This window comes from Octopus bimaculoides, chromosome 5 (assembly GCF_046866305.1).
Source record: "Octopus bimaculoides isolate indiv1 chromosome 5, ASM4686630v1, whole genome shotgun sequence".
Classification (NCBI taxonomy): Eukaryota; Metazoa; Mollusca; class Cephalopoda; order Octopoda; family Octopodidae; genus Octopus; species Octopus bimaculoides.
In genome coordinates, this window is record NC_142932.1 from 62,426,313 (window position 1) to 62,449,554 (window position 23,242).

The 23,242-nt window shown below is 35.4% G+C and overlaps 1 protein-coding gene across 2 annotated transcripts in view; it reads left to right on the forward strand.

The window, feature by feature from the left end:
• The first annotated feature begins 287 nt into the window (after positions 1 to 287).
• LOC106872169 (uncharacterized) overlaps positions 288 to 23,242 on the forward strand; it is a 127,856-nt gene continuing 104,901 nt past the window's right edge. The window contains exon 1 of one of the 2 annotated variants that reach the window (XM_014919053.3): positions 288 to 1,084. In XM_014919053.3, coding sequence (XP_014774539.1) covers positions 1,039 to 1,084 — 46 coding nt within the window. In that variant the 5' untranslated portion in view covers positions 288 to 1,038. The remainder of the gene's footprint in view (positions 1,085 to 23,242) is intronic. The other variant, XM_014919052.3, reaches the window with a different exon arrangement.

The window sequence follows — 23,242 nt, forward strand, 5'->3', positions numbered from 1 at the left end:
TTGAACTGAGCACTTTATAGGTACTTTATTTTATTGATGTTGGTAGGATGAAAGTCAAAGTTGACTTTGAAAAGATATGAGTTCAGGACATAAAGGGCCAAAGTCCTAACTTTCATCATCCAAAAACAAGCCTACACAATTTATGCACAAAATACTTCATTCCTTGAATAAACTTTTAAGACAGATCCCCAAAATAAGTGTACTGGACTTGACTTCTTTCAACAACTTAACCCTGCCTATGTTCTGATTTCTCTACAGTTATTAGCTTTGTATTTAACTCTCTAGAGTCAGTGAAAGTCAGTAGTAGCTCTGTGATACCAGCTAGATCTTTCTTCAACAAAATCCAGTTTTGAAGCATACTAAAAGTTAATATTATATGTCAAATGTTAAACATATTTTCTTTGACTTGATACTTCATTATCCCCATCACTTGGTTTCAATTTCTGAGTGGAACCAAAAACTGTTTATATTAAGAATGTATTTGGAAACAACATAAATTTCACACAGTAATAATTACTCTTTCCAGTATTAATGCTTAGTCTTGTGACTAAGTAAGAAAATACTGGAATGTTACAGGCAACAACAAAAAAAACGAACAAAAGAAAGAAAGAAAGAAAGAAAGAAAGAAAGATTGAATGAATAATTGAATGAATGTATGGTTGAAAGGAAGAAAAAGATATAGGAATGGTTGAAAGGAAGAAAAAGATATAGGAATACATTTTCAGAATAAGTGTTAAGCTACAAAGACATGAAAAAAAGAAATCAGTAATGAAGAGGAAATGAAGGAAGCCAGTGCCCCTACTTTGAAATGGAATATTGTTAGTTGTTAAGAAAGGGAAATGTAAAGTGTCCTTGTATGAGTTAAGCTATGGTCAGGAAGTCATTAGGAAACACCCACTGACTCAAAATAGGCTAATAAGCATTGACCACTTGTCCACTTTTTATACTCACAAAAGCAGTACTTGTTTAGGGTAAGCAGCACATACATAATTCAGCTATTTGGAAGTACAAAAGTTTACATCAAAAAACTTCAGCAGCATGAGGAATTATCTGTTAATCATACAAATTGCAGGTATTTTAACAGGTAAGATTTTTAAAATACTTTGGATTTTCTGAGTTTAGAATTCTAAAATACTGTCGAAAAATTTTGAAAATACAAAATGTCTACAGGATTTGATCTGTAAAATGAAAATGAAGATTTGTATTTATTGGATTATTGGTAGCTGGATTTTGGAGTTGTTTAGTCCTGGTTAAACTTGATTAAATAGACAAATCAACAACCAAACAGTAAGCAACTCAGCTTTTTCCCTTTCATGTAAATATATATATAAGATATGATATATAACTCAATTTTATGAATTTCTGATAGCTTGCTCCCTCTCTTTTTGACACGTGTGTAATAATAATAGTGATGATATTTAATGTGGTTCGGCAATTTAGTGTCTCCTTTCAGCATATAGACAAGAATTTTTTCTATGCCCTTAATTATTATTGCATTTATGATTTCACCTTTATAGGTCTGCTTTTTTATATGCTGACCACTGATAAAATTTTTAACAATTTTATCCTTTCATATTATGAGATATGATATATATATATATATATATATATATATATATATATATATATATATATATATATATATATATATATACATATGTGTGTGTATATATATATGTGTGTGTGTGTGTGTATATATATGCGTTTGTGTGTATATATATGTGTATACATACATATGTAATTGTATATGAATATGAATATATATACGTGTGTGTGTGTGTGTGTGTGTGTGTGTGGAGGCACAATGGCCCAGTGCTTAGGGCAGCAGAATCACGGTTGTAGGATCGTGGTTTCGATTTCTAAACTGAGTGTTGTGAGTGTTTATTGAGCAAATGCACCTAAAGCTCCATGAGGCTCTGCTTGGGGGTGGTGGCGAACCCTGCTGTACCCTTTCACCACAACTTTCTCTCACTCTATCTTCCTGATTCTTTTGTACCTGTATTTCGAAGGGTCAGTCTTGTCACACTGTGTCACACTGAATCTCCCCAAGAACTATGTTAAAGGTACACGAGTCTGTGGAGTGCTCAACTACTTGCACATTAATTTCACAAGCAGGCTGTTCCGTTGATTGGATCAACTGGAACCCTTGTCATCATAACTAATGGAGTGCCACAATATATATATATATATATATATATATATATATATGTATAAATTCATAAGAATGGTACAACAAGGTACCGATATTTGCTGGAGAATAGCAATCGATATAAAAGCGACACTATTGTATAGCTTCACTGCGTATAAACTAGGTGAATGCAGCTGATGAAGACTAATCAGATTTACGTTGTGAAACGTATTTGAAAAGTCTGAAACCTAGGTATTGCATTATCCTTAATCTGGGTTGTTCATTTTCGGATGTTCTTCCTAAGGTAAGACAAGTTTTTCATGTTTTGTTGCACACACGCATTTTTGCCAGTATATACGCAGTGAAGCTATACAATAGCGTCGTTTTTATATCGATTGCTATTCTCCAGCAAATATCGGTACCTTGTTGTACCATTCTTATGAATTTATATATATATACCCTTATAGGGCTATTTTTTGCTGGAAATTGATACATTTGTATTAATACATTTGTATTGAAATATTTTTCATTATATATATATGTATGTATGTATGTATGTATGTATGTATGTATGTATATATATATATATATATACATATATACACACACACACACACACACACACACATATATATATATACACATATACATATATATATGTACATAAATATATATATATATGTATATATACATATATATGTATATTATATATACATATACACACATATATATATATACGCACATACATATATATATATATATATATATATATATATATATATATATATATATATATATATATATATATATATATATATATATATACAAGGGTTGGACAAAATAATGGAAACACCCTAAAATTTCAAGCAAATTTATTTTAATATGGGGTAGGACTGCCTTTGGCAATAATTACACCTTGAATTCTATCTACAAGGTATGGAGTCGTACAAAGTTTGAATTGTTTCCAAAGGAATCTATGTCCATTCTTCAGCTAAAACAGTCTCCAGTTCTTGTAGTGATGATGGTGGAGGATATTGACTCCTTACTTGTTTTTCTAAAATGCACCATAAATGTGGTAGCTGGAAATATTGAGATCTGGGGATTATGGCGGCAAGATAAGATGTTCAACTTCACTAGAATGTTCCTCCAGCCATTCAGTAACAACTTTAGCTGTGTGAATTGGTGCATTATCCTGAAAAATTGCGTTTCCCTCCGGAAACAGTTCCGCAACCAAAGAATGAATTTGATCAGATAAAATGCTTAAATAGTCTTGACTATTAATTCTGCCATGAAGGGAAACCATTGGGCCGGCGGATTTCCAAGATATAGTCTTCCAGATCATCACAGATACTCCTCCATATTTAACAGTTGAAAGAACACAGTCTGGGTCAAATGCTTCTTTTTGCTGTCTCCACACATATACTTGGCCGGTGGTCAGAAATAAGGTAAAGGACAACGCATTCGAGAAAATAATATGCTTCCACTGCTCTAGGGACCAATTCTGTAGATTTTTACTCCACTCTAAATGCTTTGCAACGCTTGTTTTTCAAAGTAGTGGTCATTAAGCTCCGCAGTAATTTTGGGAGTTGTACTTTTTGTGATCCTTTCTAACAATTCACGTAAGAGTTCAATGGTCCCTATCTGAAAGTTTTGGTTTTCTTCCAGAGTTTTGTTTCAACGAGGAGGATTTTTCCTTCTTTCTCAAAGACTGTCATTACTTTCGAGTCAGTACTTCTTGATACATGAAACATTTCAGCTGTTTTCCTTATGCTAGTACCTGTCATACAAGCACCAGCAATTTGACCTCTTTGAAAATCCAATAGATCTGTCATTTTAATGATTTTAATTACCTTTTTCTGATATCTGAAAAGAAATAGTAATTTTAAAAAAACATGTTAAGTAACACTAATAATAAATAAAAAAACATAAAAATAAACAAGCTTTTGATGCTAGGTGTTTCCATTATTTTGTCCAACCCCTCAATATATATATATACATATATATACACAGTAATCCCTTAACTATCATGGAAGTTATGTTCCAAAAACTCCCGCAATAGGTGAAATTCCGCAAAATAGAAACAGTGCTGTACTGTATACGCTTTTTAATTATTTTTATAATTTGTATATATTTATTTTATTATAAATGTAAAACACTCCAGATGAATCAACATAAGCTTAAATAATAAACCCCGATAGGTGAACCACAATACAACGAGAGATTACTGTGTACATATATATATATATATATATATATATATATATATATATATATATATATATATATATATATGTATGTATATATAAATATGATATGTGACAATTAGTTGGTTGTCATAAAACTCAGAGTTTCGGATACCAGAGATGAAGCCTGCTCTGGCATCTCATCAGTTGTTTTGTCTTAATAACTGATGAGATGCTGGAGAAGACTTCATCTCCAGTACCCAAAACTCTGAGTTTTATTGTGACAACCAACTAATTGTCACATATATCTATAGATAAATTCCTCTATTTTACATAATATCGAAGTCTCATTCATTCTTTTGTTGTCATATTATTATTATTAACACACACACACATATATATATATATATACAAGAGTTAAGGAATAGAGTAATGGAGTAGATAAGATCTGGGCTACATATGTTTTATAGCAAGTGGAACCTCAGAAGTAATAAGTATTCAAGTGAGGTGCATACTTTAGGCTACTCTTCAGGCCAAGGGTAGCTTGATTAAATGTAAGTTTTAATCCTAATTTCTCTCTATATTTATATTCTCCACTCCTACTGTGTTCTCTAGCCATTCTGATTGAATTTTCCATGTGTTAACATGTACCTCCTTGTGACAATGTAAACTTTCATTTAATCAAAATATCCTTGGCCTGTAGTATATACTTCGTTTGGATGTTTACCATTTCTGAGGTTCTGCTCGCTATGAAACATATGTAGCTCGATCTTATCTATTACATTCCTTAATTTTTGTATTCTTATTTGCATACTCACCAACACTGGTTGCCTACCATGAAATATAAAAAGAACTTTTTTCAATTTATCATACTTCGATAAGAGATAAGAAAAAAATCCACAACCTTCTTTCTCAATAAACCACTATTATCCCTGAAAGTTGTTTTTTATATTTACAACAGGTTGCTTGAAACTAATTTTCTTCCTACACCTTGATCCTTGGATCTTACACACACATATATATATATATACTTAATAATTTCAATTGGAGGCAGAAACTAGAAGAACATAATTAATAACCACACTTGAAAATCAAATATATACATATATTCTTCTACATTTATAAAACGGATATAAAAATTCCAAATATAAAAATATAAAGATACACATAAATAGATAAATATCGATGTGATACATAAAATACAGTGAATTTACATTTAAAAGTTATAATATATTGATGTAATAATCTTTCAGATGGCTGGTATATAATTGTATTTTTGTTTTTCGTATATTGTGTGAAAACATCCTGATGAGGGGAGTGTTAGTTTTAAAAATATGAAATATATCATATTACTTGGCACATCTCTGAAACATAGATGGATTTTTTTAATTTTTGTACTATTTTCATGGTATTTTAATACATCCTTTTAATATTTTATCATCTTAAATTTTTATTACACCAATATATTATAACTTTTAAATGTAAATTCACTGTGTTTTATGTATCACATCGATATTTATCTATTTATGTGAATCTTTATATTTATATAATTGGAATTTTTATGTCTGTTTTATAAATGTAGAAGAATATATGTATATATTTAATTTTTGAGTGTGGTTATTAATTATGTTCCTCTAGTTTCTGCTTGTATTGTCTCCAATTGAAATTATTGAGTGGAATATAGCTCACTTGGAGCACTACAACACCAGTCTGTATTTTATTTGCGAGTATTGTTAACACTAGCAAATTCAAAATAATGCAGTGGATTTTGTGTGTGCGCGTGTGTGTGTGTGTGTTGGGGGGGGGGTGTTACCATACATAATGAGTCCTTCTTTTTTAAGTCTTGAACATGATTTGAGGGAGACTTGGTTCAGTAAAGATAGCTGCTAAATCCCCCTCAAATCACACTTCATCTTAAAAGACACAAAACTTGAATAAAAGGCAGAATAGTCAGAATGCTTTTAGTAAAAAAGACTTACTTGATGAGGGCTGGTTTGGAACTGAAAAGCAACAACTGTTCAACAAACCTTATTGAATTCTGTAGAGTTATCATTCTAACAAACTGAGAATAGAGAGATAGACTTCATGTAGCTACCTACTTTAATTAGTTATTTGATTAGTATCCATTCCACATTTGAAGTAATATATTGCAGTGGTTGTTGTTTAGCCCAAGCTCAACTCTAACTGAGTAGACCTGCAACCAAAGATATTCCAACCAAGATCATTCTGTCTTATTTTCACGCATAGTGCATCTACTAGAAATGCTAGAAGTATTATAAAATTTATAAATATTATTACTTTTAATAAAAGCTGCTTTGAATGGATGAGGATTATTTTCTTTGCTCTCAAAAATGAAACTCAAAGGCAAGAAGAATTTGGGCATGAAAGGCTGACTCATAAGCTTGTGAGTCAGTATGTAGGATGATGCCAATCTTCTGAATTGCCAACTTTTCCAAGTTTTTCCCTTTCTTTTTTAGAAAGTGACTTTATTTAGAAAGTGTTTTTTTTTTTTTAGAAAGTGGCTTTTTCAGAAAGTGGCTTTATTTCACTTATTTATATTACATAAAATGTTTTTACATGACACTTTTCATTATATACTATTAACTTCTGTGAAACACATTTTTTTAACATTTTACCTCAACTTCATTCACAGTGGCATCAAGCTAGTGTAATAAAACCTTCCAAAACAAAAAGGGAAAATGCAATTCAGTCATTGGAAAGCTGAACAACTCCTATAAAACTGCTTTGCAAACTTCAATCATATGTTAAACATGGCTAAAATTTGCTTTGTCTAAGAATGTTTCTGTTTCCAATAGCAACAACTACAATGAAGAAAACTAATCTATCTTTTTCTTACAAAGAGTACTTTCTATACCTTCATAAGAACAACTAAGAGAAACACAGGTGGAAGTCTGAGCAAATATCTTACATAATAAGGAGGTCAAAAGTCTACAGTACTATATTCCTAACATCTAGCAACAAAAATGAAACTCAAAGGCAAGAAGAATTTAGGCATGAAAGGCTGGCTCATAAGTTTGTGAATCAGTATGTAGGATGGTGCTATACAAAACTTAGAGTATGGAAATTGATTTTTATCTTTACTGTTACTATCACGAAACAATACAAATGAGTGTTAAGCACACAAATAAAAAGAAATGAGGGAAATGATATGTGATCAGTACTTTCAAGCTTGCAAGTCCTTATGACTTCTCAAAGCCACAAATTTATTCCATAGCTGTACTCCATTGTAAGTGCTGAGTCTAAAGCAATACGTCTGCTAATACACATATACACACACACACACACACACACACACACACACACACACACATACACATGCACACACACACGTACACACACACACACACCACACACACACCACACACACACCACACACACACGTATGCACACACACATACATACGTATATACATATATGTATGTATGTAAAGTATGTATGTATGTATGTATGTATGTATGTATGTATGTATGTATGTATGAAGCTGAAATACTACAAAGATTGTTACTCAAAGTTTCACATAACCGATTATCAAACTGAAGTGATAATTATAAGTATATTATTACTCATGATATGAAAGGGCGTGGACTCAATAAGATTAGAAAGGATCTTATTACACTTCTTCAGTGTATGGCTTCAACTTCTGAGATCTAGAATATAGCAATTTTAGGCTTTGCCACAATCCAAATAAAAGAAGATTCTATATTAACAAGAATTCTAATCAGTTGCCTCTTATCCTTTAATATATAGCTTGGAAAATAAGTAAACACATATTAGGAATGGTGAGTTTTCAGAGCAGATTCGTTATGTAAATCTCTGTAAATCTCAATAAACTATGAATAGAAAGGTTTTGTGACTCAATCGAACAGTCAATATGAATTACAAGACTGATGAAGCTTGATGCTTCTTAAATTTAGTATGTAAGCATTTTTGCAGGGTATATAATATTTCAAGTTAAAATGGCAAGCTGACAGAATCATTAAAGCTAAGAGGTGTTTCAGCCATCTTTACTTTCTGAGTTTGAATACAGCCAATGTCGACTTTACCTTTCATCCTTATTTCATTGATTAAATAAATACCAGTTGAACACTGGGGTCTATGTAATCAACTAGCCCTTCCCTAAAATCTCAGGCCTTGTGCTTATGATAGAAAGAATTATTATTTCAAATATGTTGCAAATATTCTTTCTTTGACCCCCATTTCATTGACTGCTTCTGACTGTCATATTTATTCCTTATACAATTCATTTATAGAAATTTTCTTTTACATGGTTTTCTATCAATCATGTTATATGTTATACATAAGGGTTTTGCTTTCAAAGATCCAGAAGACTCTTGAACTTTTTCCATCAACTTTGAATTGATTAACTTTTTTTTTTCCATGTCCTCATTTTTTACCCCTAACTTTTGAAATCATATTACCCTGTTGTATTTTGATCAATTTTTCTATATCTATGTCCTATTTTATTTTTGTTTTCATCGCACCCGACAAATAAAATATATCATTAGTTCTCTCTCTAATTTTCCTTTCTAATGCATACATTTCTAATTGCAATGTTCCCTTCAATGTGTGAAAGACTATACGTTTTGGGGAAGAGGCTTACATGAGTCTAGAGAGCATGAAGTTGGCTTTGCTGTGAGAAACTTTCTGCTGAAGATGATGGAGCCAACTGAAAGCAGGACTGAAAGGATTTTCTCACTTTGACACCATACACTCAATGAGCCTGTCAATCTTGTCAGTGTCTATGTCCCAACTCTCTAAGCTACACAAAATACAAAAGATGATTCTATGGTTAACTCTCGAGGACAATTCAGGAGACTGCTGCTATTGCTGGTGACACCAACACCAGAGTGGGTGTCAGCTCAACTCTGCACCTGGGGTGACATGGAATTGGAAATATAAATGACAATGGGCAAGTGGGCATTGCCATCACTTATTTCCAAAATAATGCATCTCACAAAGTGTGTGCCAATGTTCCAAGCACTGATGCCAACCAAACCTGATACTTACAAGATGCTGCTACTTGAAAAATTTGCTGATGACTTGATTGTTTGAAGGTATTGGCTGCAACATGTTGATACGTGTTGCAGCCAATCTGATTTGCTGCAACATTAGGCTTCAGCCAAAGATGTATATTAAAAAAAAACATCAGGTAAGCAGGACTGATGTCACTGTAACGAAACTCATACAAAGTAGAAAAGGTCATCAAATTAGTGGAGGGTGCCCTATCTGCAGACCTACCAGATGGAGTTACAAAGTAGAGGTGGAATTCCCTCAGGACTATCATCCACAGCACTTATTGAGGGACTTTGTAAGAAACAGGGTAAGAAAAGAGACCAATTTGAAAGTGATAATTATAAGTATATTATAAGTGATAATTATAAGTATATTATAAGTGATAATTATAAGTATATTATTACTCATGATATGAAAGGGCGTGGACTCAATAAGATTAGAAAGGATCTTATTACACTTCTTCAGTGTATGGCTTCAACTTCTGAGATCTAGAATATAGCAATTTTAGGCTTTGCCACAATCCAAATAAAAGAAGATTCTATATTAATAAGAATTCTAATCAGTTGCCTCTTATCCTTTAATATATAGCTTGGAAATGACTTTGCCAGCTGAAGGAATGACCCTGGCCTTCTTTGGGGTAGGAGAAGATGTGTGCTTCCACTGCTTTGATTGTTCTTTGGTTTCAGGCTGGTAGTGATGAACCCAACTTTCGTCCATAGTAATGAAACGAGCAAGAAAATTCTCTTCATCAGCTTCAAACAGTTCCAGATTGCTCGTGGACAAAGTGCACCTGGTGCCTTTCTGTTTAGGAGTCAAAAGGCGAGGGACGCACCTTGCCGAAACCTTTGAGAACCCAAGTTCTTTTGTCACAATGTTGTCTGCTCTTTCAGTTGAGATGCTCAGTCTCTCGGCTATCTGACGACATGATATTCGGCGATCTTGCATTATCATACCAAGAGCAAGGTCAAGATTGTCCTTGGTGGTTGCAGTTGGAGGTCTCCCTGGTCTTGGATCATCCTCCACACTCTCCTTGCCACGCTTGAATTCATTTACCCAGCGTTTGACTGTTGCATATGAAGGAGCATTGTCTGTTAAGGTTCTCACCATATCTTCATGGATTTCTGATGGAATCATGCTTTTCAAATGAAGGTACTTTATGACAGCACGATACTTAGTTTTCTCCATTTTCCTCGTAAATTCGAAGCTTGTTTATTCAAAAATCTGCAACAAAAAAATTAAAATATCAGAATCATGAAAATGAGCAAGAATACTCCGAACAGACTGTACTTACCAGAAAAAATTGTTTCAACTATATAGCAGCCCCGATTCTAGGTTAGGCTTAAAACTTTTCAGACACCCCTCGTATATATAAGGATTTCGTAATGAGATAAAGAACCAAGGCTGTGTATAATATAGAACATTTATAAATAGAAGATCTTACAGCTGTTTCCAGAATATTTATTATATCCCTGTAAGATCATCTATTTATGAATGTTCTATATAATACACAGCCTTGGTTCTTTATCTCATTACGAAATCCTTATATTCGCACGCTCATATATGAACTCCGTTGGACCCCATATTCGCATAATCACCGAACCTGGAGCTTAACTATGGTCTATCCACAGCACTTATTCAGCATTACCTGAAAACTCTGGGTCTAATTGACACCACTTTCGCTCATAACCTATATATATATATATATATCAAGAGCAATCTTCAGCTGCACGAAAAAATGTAGAAAAAATGTAGAAAAAAAGACATATTACAAATGTGGCAACATATTAAAACCAAGTGGGAGAGAGCAGAGGAAGAATATATAAGTCCATCTTGACATAGCAGGGTCTATCAGGCTAGTAATACTAGTAATTACTAGCCTGATAGACCCTGCTATGTCAAGATGGACTTATACATTCTTCCTCTGCTCTCTCCCACTTGGTTTTAATATGTTGCCACATTTGTAATATGTCTTTTTTTCTACATTTTTTCTACATTTTTTCGTGCAGCTGAAGATTGCTCTTCATATTGCATTTAAGGTAATGCTCACATTACTTAAATAAATTGAAGTAGCATGAAACGTGCGTACTGCAATCACTTTTGAAATCCGTGTTGCTTATTATTTGATTTTAATCACCCATCCTTTTGGGATGTGATATTCGGGTGCCTTCGCATAAGTACCATATTCAAGCCTTGAATCTATATCTAAACCGTCTATATATATATATATATATATATATATATATATATATATATATACATATATATACATACACATATATATATATATATATATATATATATATATATATATATATATATATAAGTTTTTAAAAAGACTTTTCTTTTAAATTTACCAAAATTTAATTTTTCAAAAATTTATAAATTCATATTTACTGTTGAAAAAATCCCAAGGATCGAAACCGGTACTGTAATGTTCTTTATAAAAGTATTTTAGCATTTTCTACTTTGTCTTTTTTCCATAGAGAGGGGGGAGTGAGAGAGAGGGAGAGAGAGAGAGAGAGAGAGGGAGAGAGAGAGAGAGAGAGAGAGAGGGGGGAGAGAGAGAGGGAGAGAGAGAGAGAGAGAGAGAGAGAGAGAGAGGGAGAGAGACGTGTCTTCACATAAAGATAAATATATACACCATAACGTATATACGCATACATTTTATAAACAATGTCTGGTATATATGAGCGTGCGTGTGTGTGCAAACATATCTATGCATTTGTATATATCTATGTTTTGTCTATATTTGTCTGTATATGTATGTAGCCATGTACGAACGCCTGTATGCTCAGTGTATATATGTATATGTTGTTTGGTATTTATTGCTAAATGCATATGCATTTTAGCTTGAAAGTTTATTTTTTAAACAGATATATCTCTTAATTTATTTAAATTTATTATTATTTTTTACCACTAATTATTTACCCTGGGTATTCAGGTCTTTTACCCTTCTACACAAGCTATTTTTTGATTAAAGGATTTCTTCGATTTTTATAATATGATTTTAAACAGCAATTGTAATTTCATGCAACTGGTTATTGAAAAGACCGTCAGTTGAAAGGGAGATAATAAAGTAGTAGTGATCCCAAAACGAAGGTGCGCGTGCGTATGTATAAGAGAGCATTATGTGCGTGTAGAAGAGGGATGGTGACCTTGACGTTTGCGTGTGTGCATGTGTAGGTGTGTGGATGATGGTTGGGTGCTGGGAAGTGGTCAGTGCTAGTGTGTGCGTGGTGGTGTAATGTGATGTGGTGTTGTGTAAGTATAGTGATGTGTGGCGTGGTAGTGTGTGGTGTGATGGTGTTGGGATGTGACGGAGGCGGGAGTGAGAAAAGCAACGGTAGGGTGTGGGTTAGGCTGAGGGTTGGGGTAAGGGTTGGGTATGTGGGAGTGGGTGTAAAGGATGGGGTGCGGTGAGGTTGTTTTTTTGTAGGAGTGGGGTTACGAGGGGGTGACGATGAAGGGAGAAGGTGGGTAGGAGTGAAGAGAAGAGAAAAGGAGGGTAGGAGTGAAGAGAAGTAAGAGTTGGAGCAAGAGAGGAGAGGTGGGTGGGGGGCGTGTACGGTGGAAGAGAGTAGATGCATGGTCCACGGAACGTGTTCTGACAAGGGTGGTGTGGATAGTGGTGAGGGGATATCCACATAGGATGAAGTGGCGAGCCATGAGTTGAGACTGAGTTTCAGTCATGGTCGTCACTGCAGAGCCTGCATAGACGGAGGAATTGGGAATAGGGGATGGAGAGCTTGGGGTTGTGCTTAGAGTGGGAGGAGGAGAAGTTGAGGTATGAGTGTGAGTCCATGTGTTTGTAGTGGATGGAGGTGGTGAGAGTGGAGTGATGAATGCTGACCGAAATATCAAGAAAGGAGACAGAAGTGTCAGAGATAGTGCAGGAGAAGTGAAGGGCAGGATGGAAAGATTTGACATAAGAGAGGAAAGAGTCTAGCTGTTCGCGGAAGATTGAGGTCACACCGATATATATATATGGATGGAAAGATTTGACAAAAGAGAGGAAGGAGTCTAGATATTCGCGGAAGATTGAGGTCGCACCGATACAGTCGTCAATATAACGGCCATTTAATTCGGGAGTGGGGCCAGTGAAACTTATATATAAATTAAATGGCCGTTATATTGACGACTGTATCGGTGCGACCTCAATCTTCCGCGAATATCTAGACTCCTTCCTCTCTTTTGTCAAATCTTTCCATCCATATATATATATATATATATATATATATATATATATATATATATATATATATATATATATATATATATATATATATACATACATACATACATACATACATACACACACACATATATACACACACATATATATACATACATATATACATATACATATATATATATATATATACATATATACATATCTATATAAACACACATATTTACATAAACATATTCATATATATACATATATACATACATATATATATAAATATATATTGGAAGGTTTGGAGGTGATGTACAGTAATTATATATTAGAAAAAATAATAAGGTACTCAGATATCTGGATGGTTGTACATTTATAGATTTTTATTAATGTCACATGTTTTATAAATATTAGCGCTTGCACCTATTCTTGTAGGTTCTTCAAATATGATTTCACTTCAGAGGATCTGTCTCTTTTTATAGTATTATTGAATGTGTAGGGGTGGAGAGAGATATATAGGATAGTAAAAGAGGGTAATGAATGGGGGAAAGTGAGAGAGTGTGTGTGTATGTGTGTGTGTGTGTGTGTGTGTGTGTGTGTGTGTGTGTGTGTGTGTGTGTGTGTGTGTGTGCCTGTGTATTTGAAAGGAGTGTCAATGGAAAAGAGTAGGAAAGAAAGAAGAAAAGAAGGAGAAGGAATTGTGTTTACATCTATACAACTGGTTAGTTCAAAAAAGGAAAGATACAAATATGAAAACTGTTATGTTTCCCTCGGGTGACTCGTAGAGATAACATAACGAGTTATACAATTTAATTATTACATTTATTGTTCAATTACATACAAAGAACGCACTCACCCAATGTTCGTTATGAATAAACAAAAGTCATGTCCGCCATATATATATCAATGACATTTTACGACGACAGTCCCACAAGACAACAACAATGAAACAATGAACTCAGACGAACCACATGACACACGGAACGTCAGACGAATTACATATCTAACAGTCCATATAACACCTCCCCACTGAAATTGATGCTACACAAGAAGTATCAACAGCAAAGTCTCTCTTGGGTTTTACGGGTTCTCTTGGACCGTCTTGGGTTGTCTGGTCCATACTCTGGAACGGGTAACATGGTCTTGGGTCTGGTTTGTCTTTGTGTTAGTGGCACAGTTTCCGAGATCTCCATCGGGTGATCTGTTGCAAATTCAAATACAGTGTTTTCTGCATCACCAGGTTCATTGTCTTCCTCAGTTGTGTACCGCGGTCGCAGCTGTTCCCAGTGTCGTCTCCACATCGGGCCATGAGGTATGACCTTCACGTTAAAGCAGCGAGTACCCAATGACTTCTTAATGATTGCTGGTACCCATCGGGGATCTTTGTCTCGGCGAGGTCCATAGTATAGTGCATACACAGGATCTCCGGCCTTGTACTGCCTGGTAACTTTAGCGACATCAGCCGAGCTTGGAGTCACCTGAGACTTATGTGCTTCCTTAGACTGTTTGCCTTGAGCAATGTGTACTGGCGATGGCAGCAGAGAATCAATCCTTGTTCGTATCTGCCGGTGATTCAAAAGTTCACTTGGAGAGAATCCACAGGATGTCGGTGTTCTCCGGTACTGCATCAAGAATTCTTGAAGTGCTCGTGTTGGCGGAAGAGAAGACTTCCTCAGAGCTTGTTTGAAGGTCTGCACCAAACGTTCCGCTGCTCCGTTGGTAGCTGGGTGGTAAGGTGCCCCTGTCAGGTGTGTGATCCCGCGTTCTTTGCACCAGCTCTGGAACTCCTCAGACGTAAAAGTTGGTGCGTTATCGGTGACCAGTGTGTGAGGAAATCCGAAGTGCGCAAAGTCTTCCTCAAGCAGATTCAAAGTGGCTTTGGAGGACGTGGAGGAAGTGGGATGAATGCATGGGTACTTGGAATAAGCATCTGTGATCACCAGCCAATCTCTACCCATAAAATTTATTGCATGGTCCAGATGTAAGCGACTCCACGGCTTTTCTGGTAACATCCATGGGTGAACTGGAGGCTTAGATGGCTGCCTTTGATGTTCGTTACATGAATCACATCGTCGACTGGCTATCTCTATAGCAGCATCGATACCAGGCCAATATACAGCAGTTCTTGCTAGCTGTTTCATGCGTTCCATGCCAAAGTGTCCGAGATGCAGAAGATTGAGGATCTTTGGCTGCAAGCTATGTGGAATCACAACTCTAGATCCATGTATAAGGCATCCATGACAGATACTAAGTGAGTTTGATAACTTACGGAACTTGTTGACTTCGTCATTGATCTCCATGTTCTTTGGTGGCCAGCCTTCACGGACGTAGCGCATCACTGTAGATATCACTGGATCTTTCCCTGACTCTTGACGGAGGACGTTAGCATCCACAGGTTGGACTTGAATACTAAGAGCTTTGATGGCACACACCATGTCTATGTCTTCACCATTTTCCTTTCTGTCAAAGTCGTTGTCATCACCGAATGGCAAGCGACTGAGGGCATCAGCATTGCCATGATCTGCTGATTTCCGATATTCAATGGTGTAGTCAAACTGGTTCAGCCACAGGGCCCATCGTGCTAGTCTGTTAGCAGCGAGAAGTGGCGTCCCTTTCCTCGGACTGAATAGTGATGTCAGTGGCTTGTGGTCAGTCACGAGTACGAATTTACGACCGTACAAATATTGGTAAAACTTCTGCAAGCCAAATATGATAGCTAGGGCTTCCTTTTGAATTTGACTGTAGTTACGCTGTGCAGAAGTGAGAGTCTTGGACATATTGGATATTGGGCGCTCGCTTCCATCAGGATAGCGGTGAAACAGGACTGCTCCAATACCAACGTTTGATGCGTCACAAGCCAGTCCCAAAGTTTTGTTTGGATCGAAGTGTATCAGAACTTGACTTGATGAAAGTACATTTTTCAAGTGATCAAAAACTGACTGTTCCTCATCTCCCCACTTCCAAATAGTTGACTTTTTCGTAAGGCAATAGAGTGGCTCTGCTATACTGGCTAGGTTTGGGATAAACTTTCCATAAAACTGAACTGAACCTAGGAAAGATTTCAAGCTTGATTCGTTCGTTGGACGTGGCATCTTTAAGACTGCTTCGACTTTGGATCCCTTAGTGATCCCTTCAGTCGACAAAATGTGTCCAAGGTATTCTACACTGGGTAGTGCAAACTGGCACTTTTCACGGCGACATCTGAGTCCATTGTCGCTTAGATGTGTGAGCAGACACTTTAGGTTGTTTAAGTGACTGTTTGCATCTTTCCCACTGACGAGCATGTCATCCTGGAAGACGGCCACACCAGGTAGATCATGGGTCAGGTTTTCCATGATCTCCTGAAAGTAACCAGGTGCTGACTTGATTCCGAAAGGGAGTCGTTGTTGCAGGAGTACTCCACGGTGAGTGCTGAGTGCGAGTCTGCGTTGACTTTCTGGAGCCAGTTTGATCTGATTATAGGCATCAGCAAGGTCTATCTTTGTATATCCGAATCCACCTCCGAGTTTCTGCATCAGTTCAGCAGGGAGTGGCATTGGATGACGGTGATCAGCAAGTTGGTCATTAATTCCCACAGAGTAGTCACCACAAATCCGTAGTTTGGGCTTCAGGTTGCTTGAAGCGTGTGCTTTACGAATCGGTACCACTGGCGTTCCGTATTCATTGAATTGAACAGGCTTCCAGATTCCCTTGGCGATGCCTTCTTCGTAACCTTTGGCCAGGTCATCACGAAGAGCAAATGGGACCGGACGTGCCTTGTGAAAGACTGGTGTTGCGTCCGATTTGAACTTCACTTCCAGTTCAAAGTTCTTGAGACATCCCAATTCTTGCTTGAAAAGATCTGGAAATTCATCACACATGTTGTTACAATCTTGCTGCAGGGAAACATAGGGCTCGCTTGAGGTCTTTGGATACATCCCTTCTGCACCTTCCCTCTTAGCTTGGCTGTCTATGCTTTTCAAACCTAGAGTAGTGTCTACGGAAATTCCCAGAGTCTGGATAGCATTCCGACCCAGCAAATTAAGATCAGAGATCTTGGTGACTATGTAAGGTATAAGATCCTGCTTACCAGTTGTTGGATCCTTGGTTTGGCCCATGAAAGTTCCTAGAACAGGCAGGTTGTGCTTGCTGGCAGATTCATAGCGATGCTTGACATCTTGCAGCTTTGGTCTTCCAAGTTGTTTCCAGACTGACAAGGAAACAAAATTGCCTGTAGTAGCAGTGTCCAATTCCATTGTGAACAGTCTGTTCTGGATTGTTACTGGCACAATTAAACTATGAGTGTCTCGGGAAACTTCACCTAGGATCGCCTTGACTAGCTCAGCTTTTGTGATTCTTTTCACGGGAGTTTGTGAATGACCATTGCGTTGCTGATGTTGTTTTTTCCTACACACCGCTTGCAAATGACCCTTTTTATCACAAAAATGACATTTGATTTCCCTGAAAGGACAGTCTATTGCTTTGTGGGCCTTTCCACATCGGTAGCATTTCTCCTGGTTTGTGGAATAAGACTGCTGATGTTTCTTTTGAGGACTCTTATTCCTGTTCTGCTGGACCTTGTACACCTGCTTGGTTTTGGAACCGTATACAGTTTCTTTTGCAACCTTTGCTGCGTCTTCAGTCTCAATGGCAACCTGGACAGCACGGGCAAAATCTAGTTCTGAGTCTTTTATCTTAAAAAGCGCCTTCAGAACCGCTTCATTGTTAACCGAACATATGAATCTCTGTCTCAGAGCTTCATCCTGTGGGTTGGTGATCGCTGGAAAATCACAGGTAGCTGCATCCTGGCGTATACGTGCTGCCAGCTCCTGGAGAGTTTCGCCTGGCTTCCGCTGCATATCACTCCAAAACTTGAAACGCTCTCTCACAATGAAAAGTTTAGGGTCGAACTGTTCCTTCATGAAGTCAACGATTTCGTCCATTATCAAGTTGTTGATATCTTTAGGCGGATTTTGTTGGGTAGCCAGATTAGCAAGTTGATTGTAAACAGTAGTAGTCTGATTGGTCAGGAACACTTGTGCCATGCGTTTTTCAGGTACAGCATTAGCAGCCACAAACGTACGGAATCTTGACCAGTAATCAGGCCATAGTTCTGTCGCTGAATCAAATGCAGTAAATGGTGGAATCGACACTGTTGTTGAAGCAGCTGAAAAATAGCCACTAGAATCGCCTTCAACTTGTCGAGCACCAAACAGTTTTAACAGAGCGTCCATATCTCTCTGATGTTGTTGCATTTGCTTGTCCATTTGTTCCCTAAACAATTTAATAAGTTCTACTGTCTGTTTTTCAGCCATTGTTATTACGATGAATAATTTTACGGTAAAGTAAGCATGTATCCTACCGGCGACGCCAATAAACTCTGTTATGTTTCCCTCGGGTGACTCGTAGAGATAACATAACGAGTTATACAATTTAATTATTACATTTATTGTTCAATTACATACAAAGAACGCACTCACCCAATGTTCGTTATGAATAAACAAAAGTCATGTCCGCCATATATATATCAATGACATTTTACTACGACAGTCCCACAAGACAACAACAATGAAACAATGAACTCAGACGAACCACATGACACACGGAACGTCAGACGAATTACATATCTAACAGTCCATATAACAAAAACCAAGTTAACTGATAGTGGGACATTTTTGTGCCAACTAGAATTAAACCCAGTTAACTTGGTTTCATATTTGTCTCCTTCCTTTTTTGAACTAACCAGCTGTATAGATGTAAACACAATTCCTTCTTCTTCTTTTCTTCCTTCTTTCTTTCCTTCTCTTTTCCATTGACACTCCTTTCAGATACACAGGCACAAACACACGTACACACACACACACGCACGCGCACACACACACACACACACACACACACACACACACAAACACACTCACACTCACTCCCACTGGACAATGATGGCAACTCTTTGAAAAACAACTTTCTTCCAAACAATTCCACCTGGTTTTGCCATTTTTAAAGGCTTCATTTCCCCACAAGCCAGCTTAATTTAATTCGTCCTTTGTCGAAAGACAGCTGTTGTTATGTCCTGTTATATTTTTATTGTATTTGTGTAACATTGTTCGTTTTTTTCCGCCCCTTTTTTTATATACATTCGCTGCTTTCTTGGGGCTGGCCAGATTGGAGCAATATCGAGACTAACGAGCCGAAATTTCAAAGATAATCTGGATCTCGACTGAGGAAAGAAAACTCCGAATGACCTGTCCTTGTTTTCTTTGTATCGTCTATCTGGATGTTTTGTTGTCCTTTTCTTGTATCACCTAACTGTCTGGATGTTTTGCGTTCTTGTCCCATTTTGTATTATTTAATATATATATATATATATATATATATATATATATATATATATATATATGTGTATGTATGTATATATGTGTATGCCTTTATACAAGTTATGTAGATGTGTGTGTATATGTATGTATGTATATGTATGTATGTATGCATATATGTATGTATATGTGTGTGTATGTATATGTGTGTGTATGTATGAGTGTGTGTGTGTGTGTGTGTGTGTGTGTGTGTGTGTGTGTGTGTGTGTGTGTGTGTGTGCGTGTGTGTGCATAAGTATACTTTAGAATATAAGTTTCTCTATTATTGTTTTTTCAAATTAATTTTTTTCTCGGTAAATCCATAGGTAGGAATATTAATATCCTCTTGTAAATTTTATGGAATTTATTTTAATTACATTATAGAATATTTTAGATATATGTACCAGTATGAGTATATATTTAACTTGTATATTTATTTATATGTATTTGGATGTGCATGTATGAATATATGTATACGTATGTGTATATGTATGGAAATATGTATGTATGCGGGTTTTTTTACTATTTTAATGTATGTGCATATGCATGCCTATGAATATATGCTTATTTATGTGTATACACACACACACACACACACACACACACACACACACACACACACACACACACATACATGATTTAAAACATTTATCAGAGTGTTTACCGTTTTACAAAATAAAATTAGTAAAATGGACAAAACAGAGAACACAATTGAAAAAATTAAGAAAAAAATGAGAGAGAAAGAAAGAAAAAAAAAAGAAAAATACTATTCACCACCTTGGGTTGAAAAGTTGAAGGCGTTCGGAAACCTCTCTAGTGGCTATGAAGGCACGCCAGCACGCTTGCAGCGTTGCCGCGGGTGATGGCGAGTCTGATGCGCTGTAACAGCCAAATATAACTGACTGATGACGACACAGAAGTTTGTCAACCTGCATGTGTGTATATGATTAACATTCTCATATAAAAGCTCCGAGATTGTAGTAACTGCATGTTGAGGTGTGCGATGAATGTCATGTAGTCGTCGCAAACATTTGGTTGTAAAGAAAGTAATTAGAAAAATTGAAGCGGCTGTATTTTTCTCACACCGAAATGTAATCCGTTTTATGTAAACAAATTCCTCTTTCATTTTATGTATATGACATATACATACATACATATACACACACATCTACATAACTTATGTACGTGTGTGTATGTGTCGAATAGAGGCAGCTGATGAAGCAATAATTCCAAGTGGCTTGTTTGTTTTCCTATGTGTTCGTTCTGTTGTGTGTAAACAAAGTCCGTTTTGTTTTTATGCTCCCGTTCATTTTTCTAACGTCCTGTACCCGAATATGCATCTATATATACGTGTAGATGTAGGTATACATACATATGCTTATATATCATTTGTTATATATATATATATATATATATATATATATATATATATATATATATATATATATATATATATATATATATATATATATATAATATGACAACTAGCTGGTTGTCATAATAAAACCTTTACTACGTCCACTCATGATTATTTCTTACGAGCAAAATGCATTTTGCTCGTAAGAAATAATCATGAGTGGACGTGGTAAAGGTTTTATTATGACAACCAACTAGTTGTCACATATTATATTTATAGATAAATTCCTCTATTTTACATAATATCAATGTTTCATTCATTCTTTTGTTGTCATATTATTATTATCTGTTGTCATATTATTATTATTTTATATACATATATATTTACAAGGGGGAGACAAGCACCTCTACCCAGCTAAGCCTGCATCCAGAGACATGTTTCTGAGTCTTTGCTCGTTATCAGTCTGGAGTGGCATGACCTGCTAGTCGAAGGACACAGGAAATGTGTCAAGGCCGACAGGAAGTGGTGCAGCTTCCTAGGTCTAACCAACAGTAATATTATTCCCTTCAGGAGTCTGTCACATTAAGTTGACAGTATACAACTATATATATATATATATATATATATATATATATATATATATATATATATATATATATATATATATATGCGTATATATCTGGAGTACATTATTAGTACTTGAAATAGACATATTGTCTTTCGAGAGTAATTTTTATCATACTACTTTTTTTATGTATGCACATCGGTATGAATCTATTTAAAAGAAAAATGTAGCAAGTATTTAAGGTTTTTCAAATATTGTCTCTCCTGCATTGATTACAAATATATACCATAAGTTTTTTAGATTTCCTCCTTAGAAAAAACATAATATTTTCGCCATAAATTATATATATAAATAATCATTTTTTAAAAACTTTTCTTCAATAAGTAATATAGCTCAATTCCACACTATTATATTTTATGACAATCACGGAAGTGGTTCCCTTTTAATACATCTTTAATCGAGTTTATACGTATTTCGTAAGGTTCATTTTTTTAAAATCTAACTAGCCGTTTTTAGATAATGAATGCGACATATAACTATATTGTCTATTGATTATTGACTCTTATGTAATACTTAAATAAAAAAAACTATATAAACTATTAATCAATCTCACATGCTTGTACTAACTTCCTATTTAGTTTAAAACATAGTAGAAATGACAGATGACGTTTAACAAATTTTTAAATATGAATTTCAAATAACATATAGCTCCTTATTTGGTATACATCTTGACCAGTATGTTTTATAGGTAGTTTTTTTGATAGATATATATTGCATTTAATAGCAAGGAAGCCAGGAATTAAATATTAGATATTTAACCAGCTAATTGTATAGGATTAAGGAATAAAAGGATAATCCATTTTAACATTCAGTCTGCTTCCTTTCATTTATTTGATGAAATTTATTAAACTTTATTTAATAAATTAAGCCTGATATTGATTATTTCTTTACATACTTTCGTACCTATACGTTTTTTTTTTAATTCGTAAATAACGTATGAGGAAAAAACATTACAAATGTATAGAAAAAAATTCCTATTAAAGGACGAAGATAAATCCATCCGGATAAATATATATACATATATATATACTGAGAAAAAAGTCGTCAGAATTTTGGGAAAAAATCTTTTTATTTCTTCATTATTATTAGTGCTTTCGTTCTTTCCTTGAACTTATCGAATTAAATTTTATGAATGTACAAAAAGCTTGTTCGTTTATATAAAACAGATGTTTTGGAGGTGGGTTTGTTTAGAAGAGAACATTGTTTCTGGGTTTTTTTTAGTAAGGTTCCATGACAATAGAGATGGATAGATAGAAATATAGATAGACAGACAGACAGACAGGTAGAGGGGGGGGGAGAGAAAGAAGGGTATCTTCCTTCCTATTCACCATTTATTTATTTATTTAGTCCTTTCCCATTGTATTGAAATGGGTTTAAGAAGGGTGACCTCTTCAAAGAAAAACAAAACA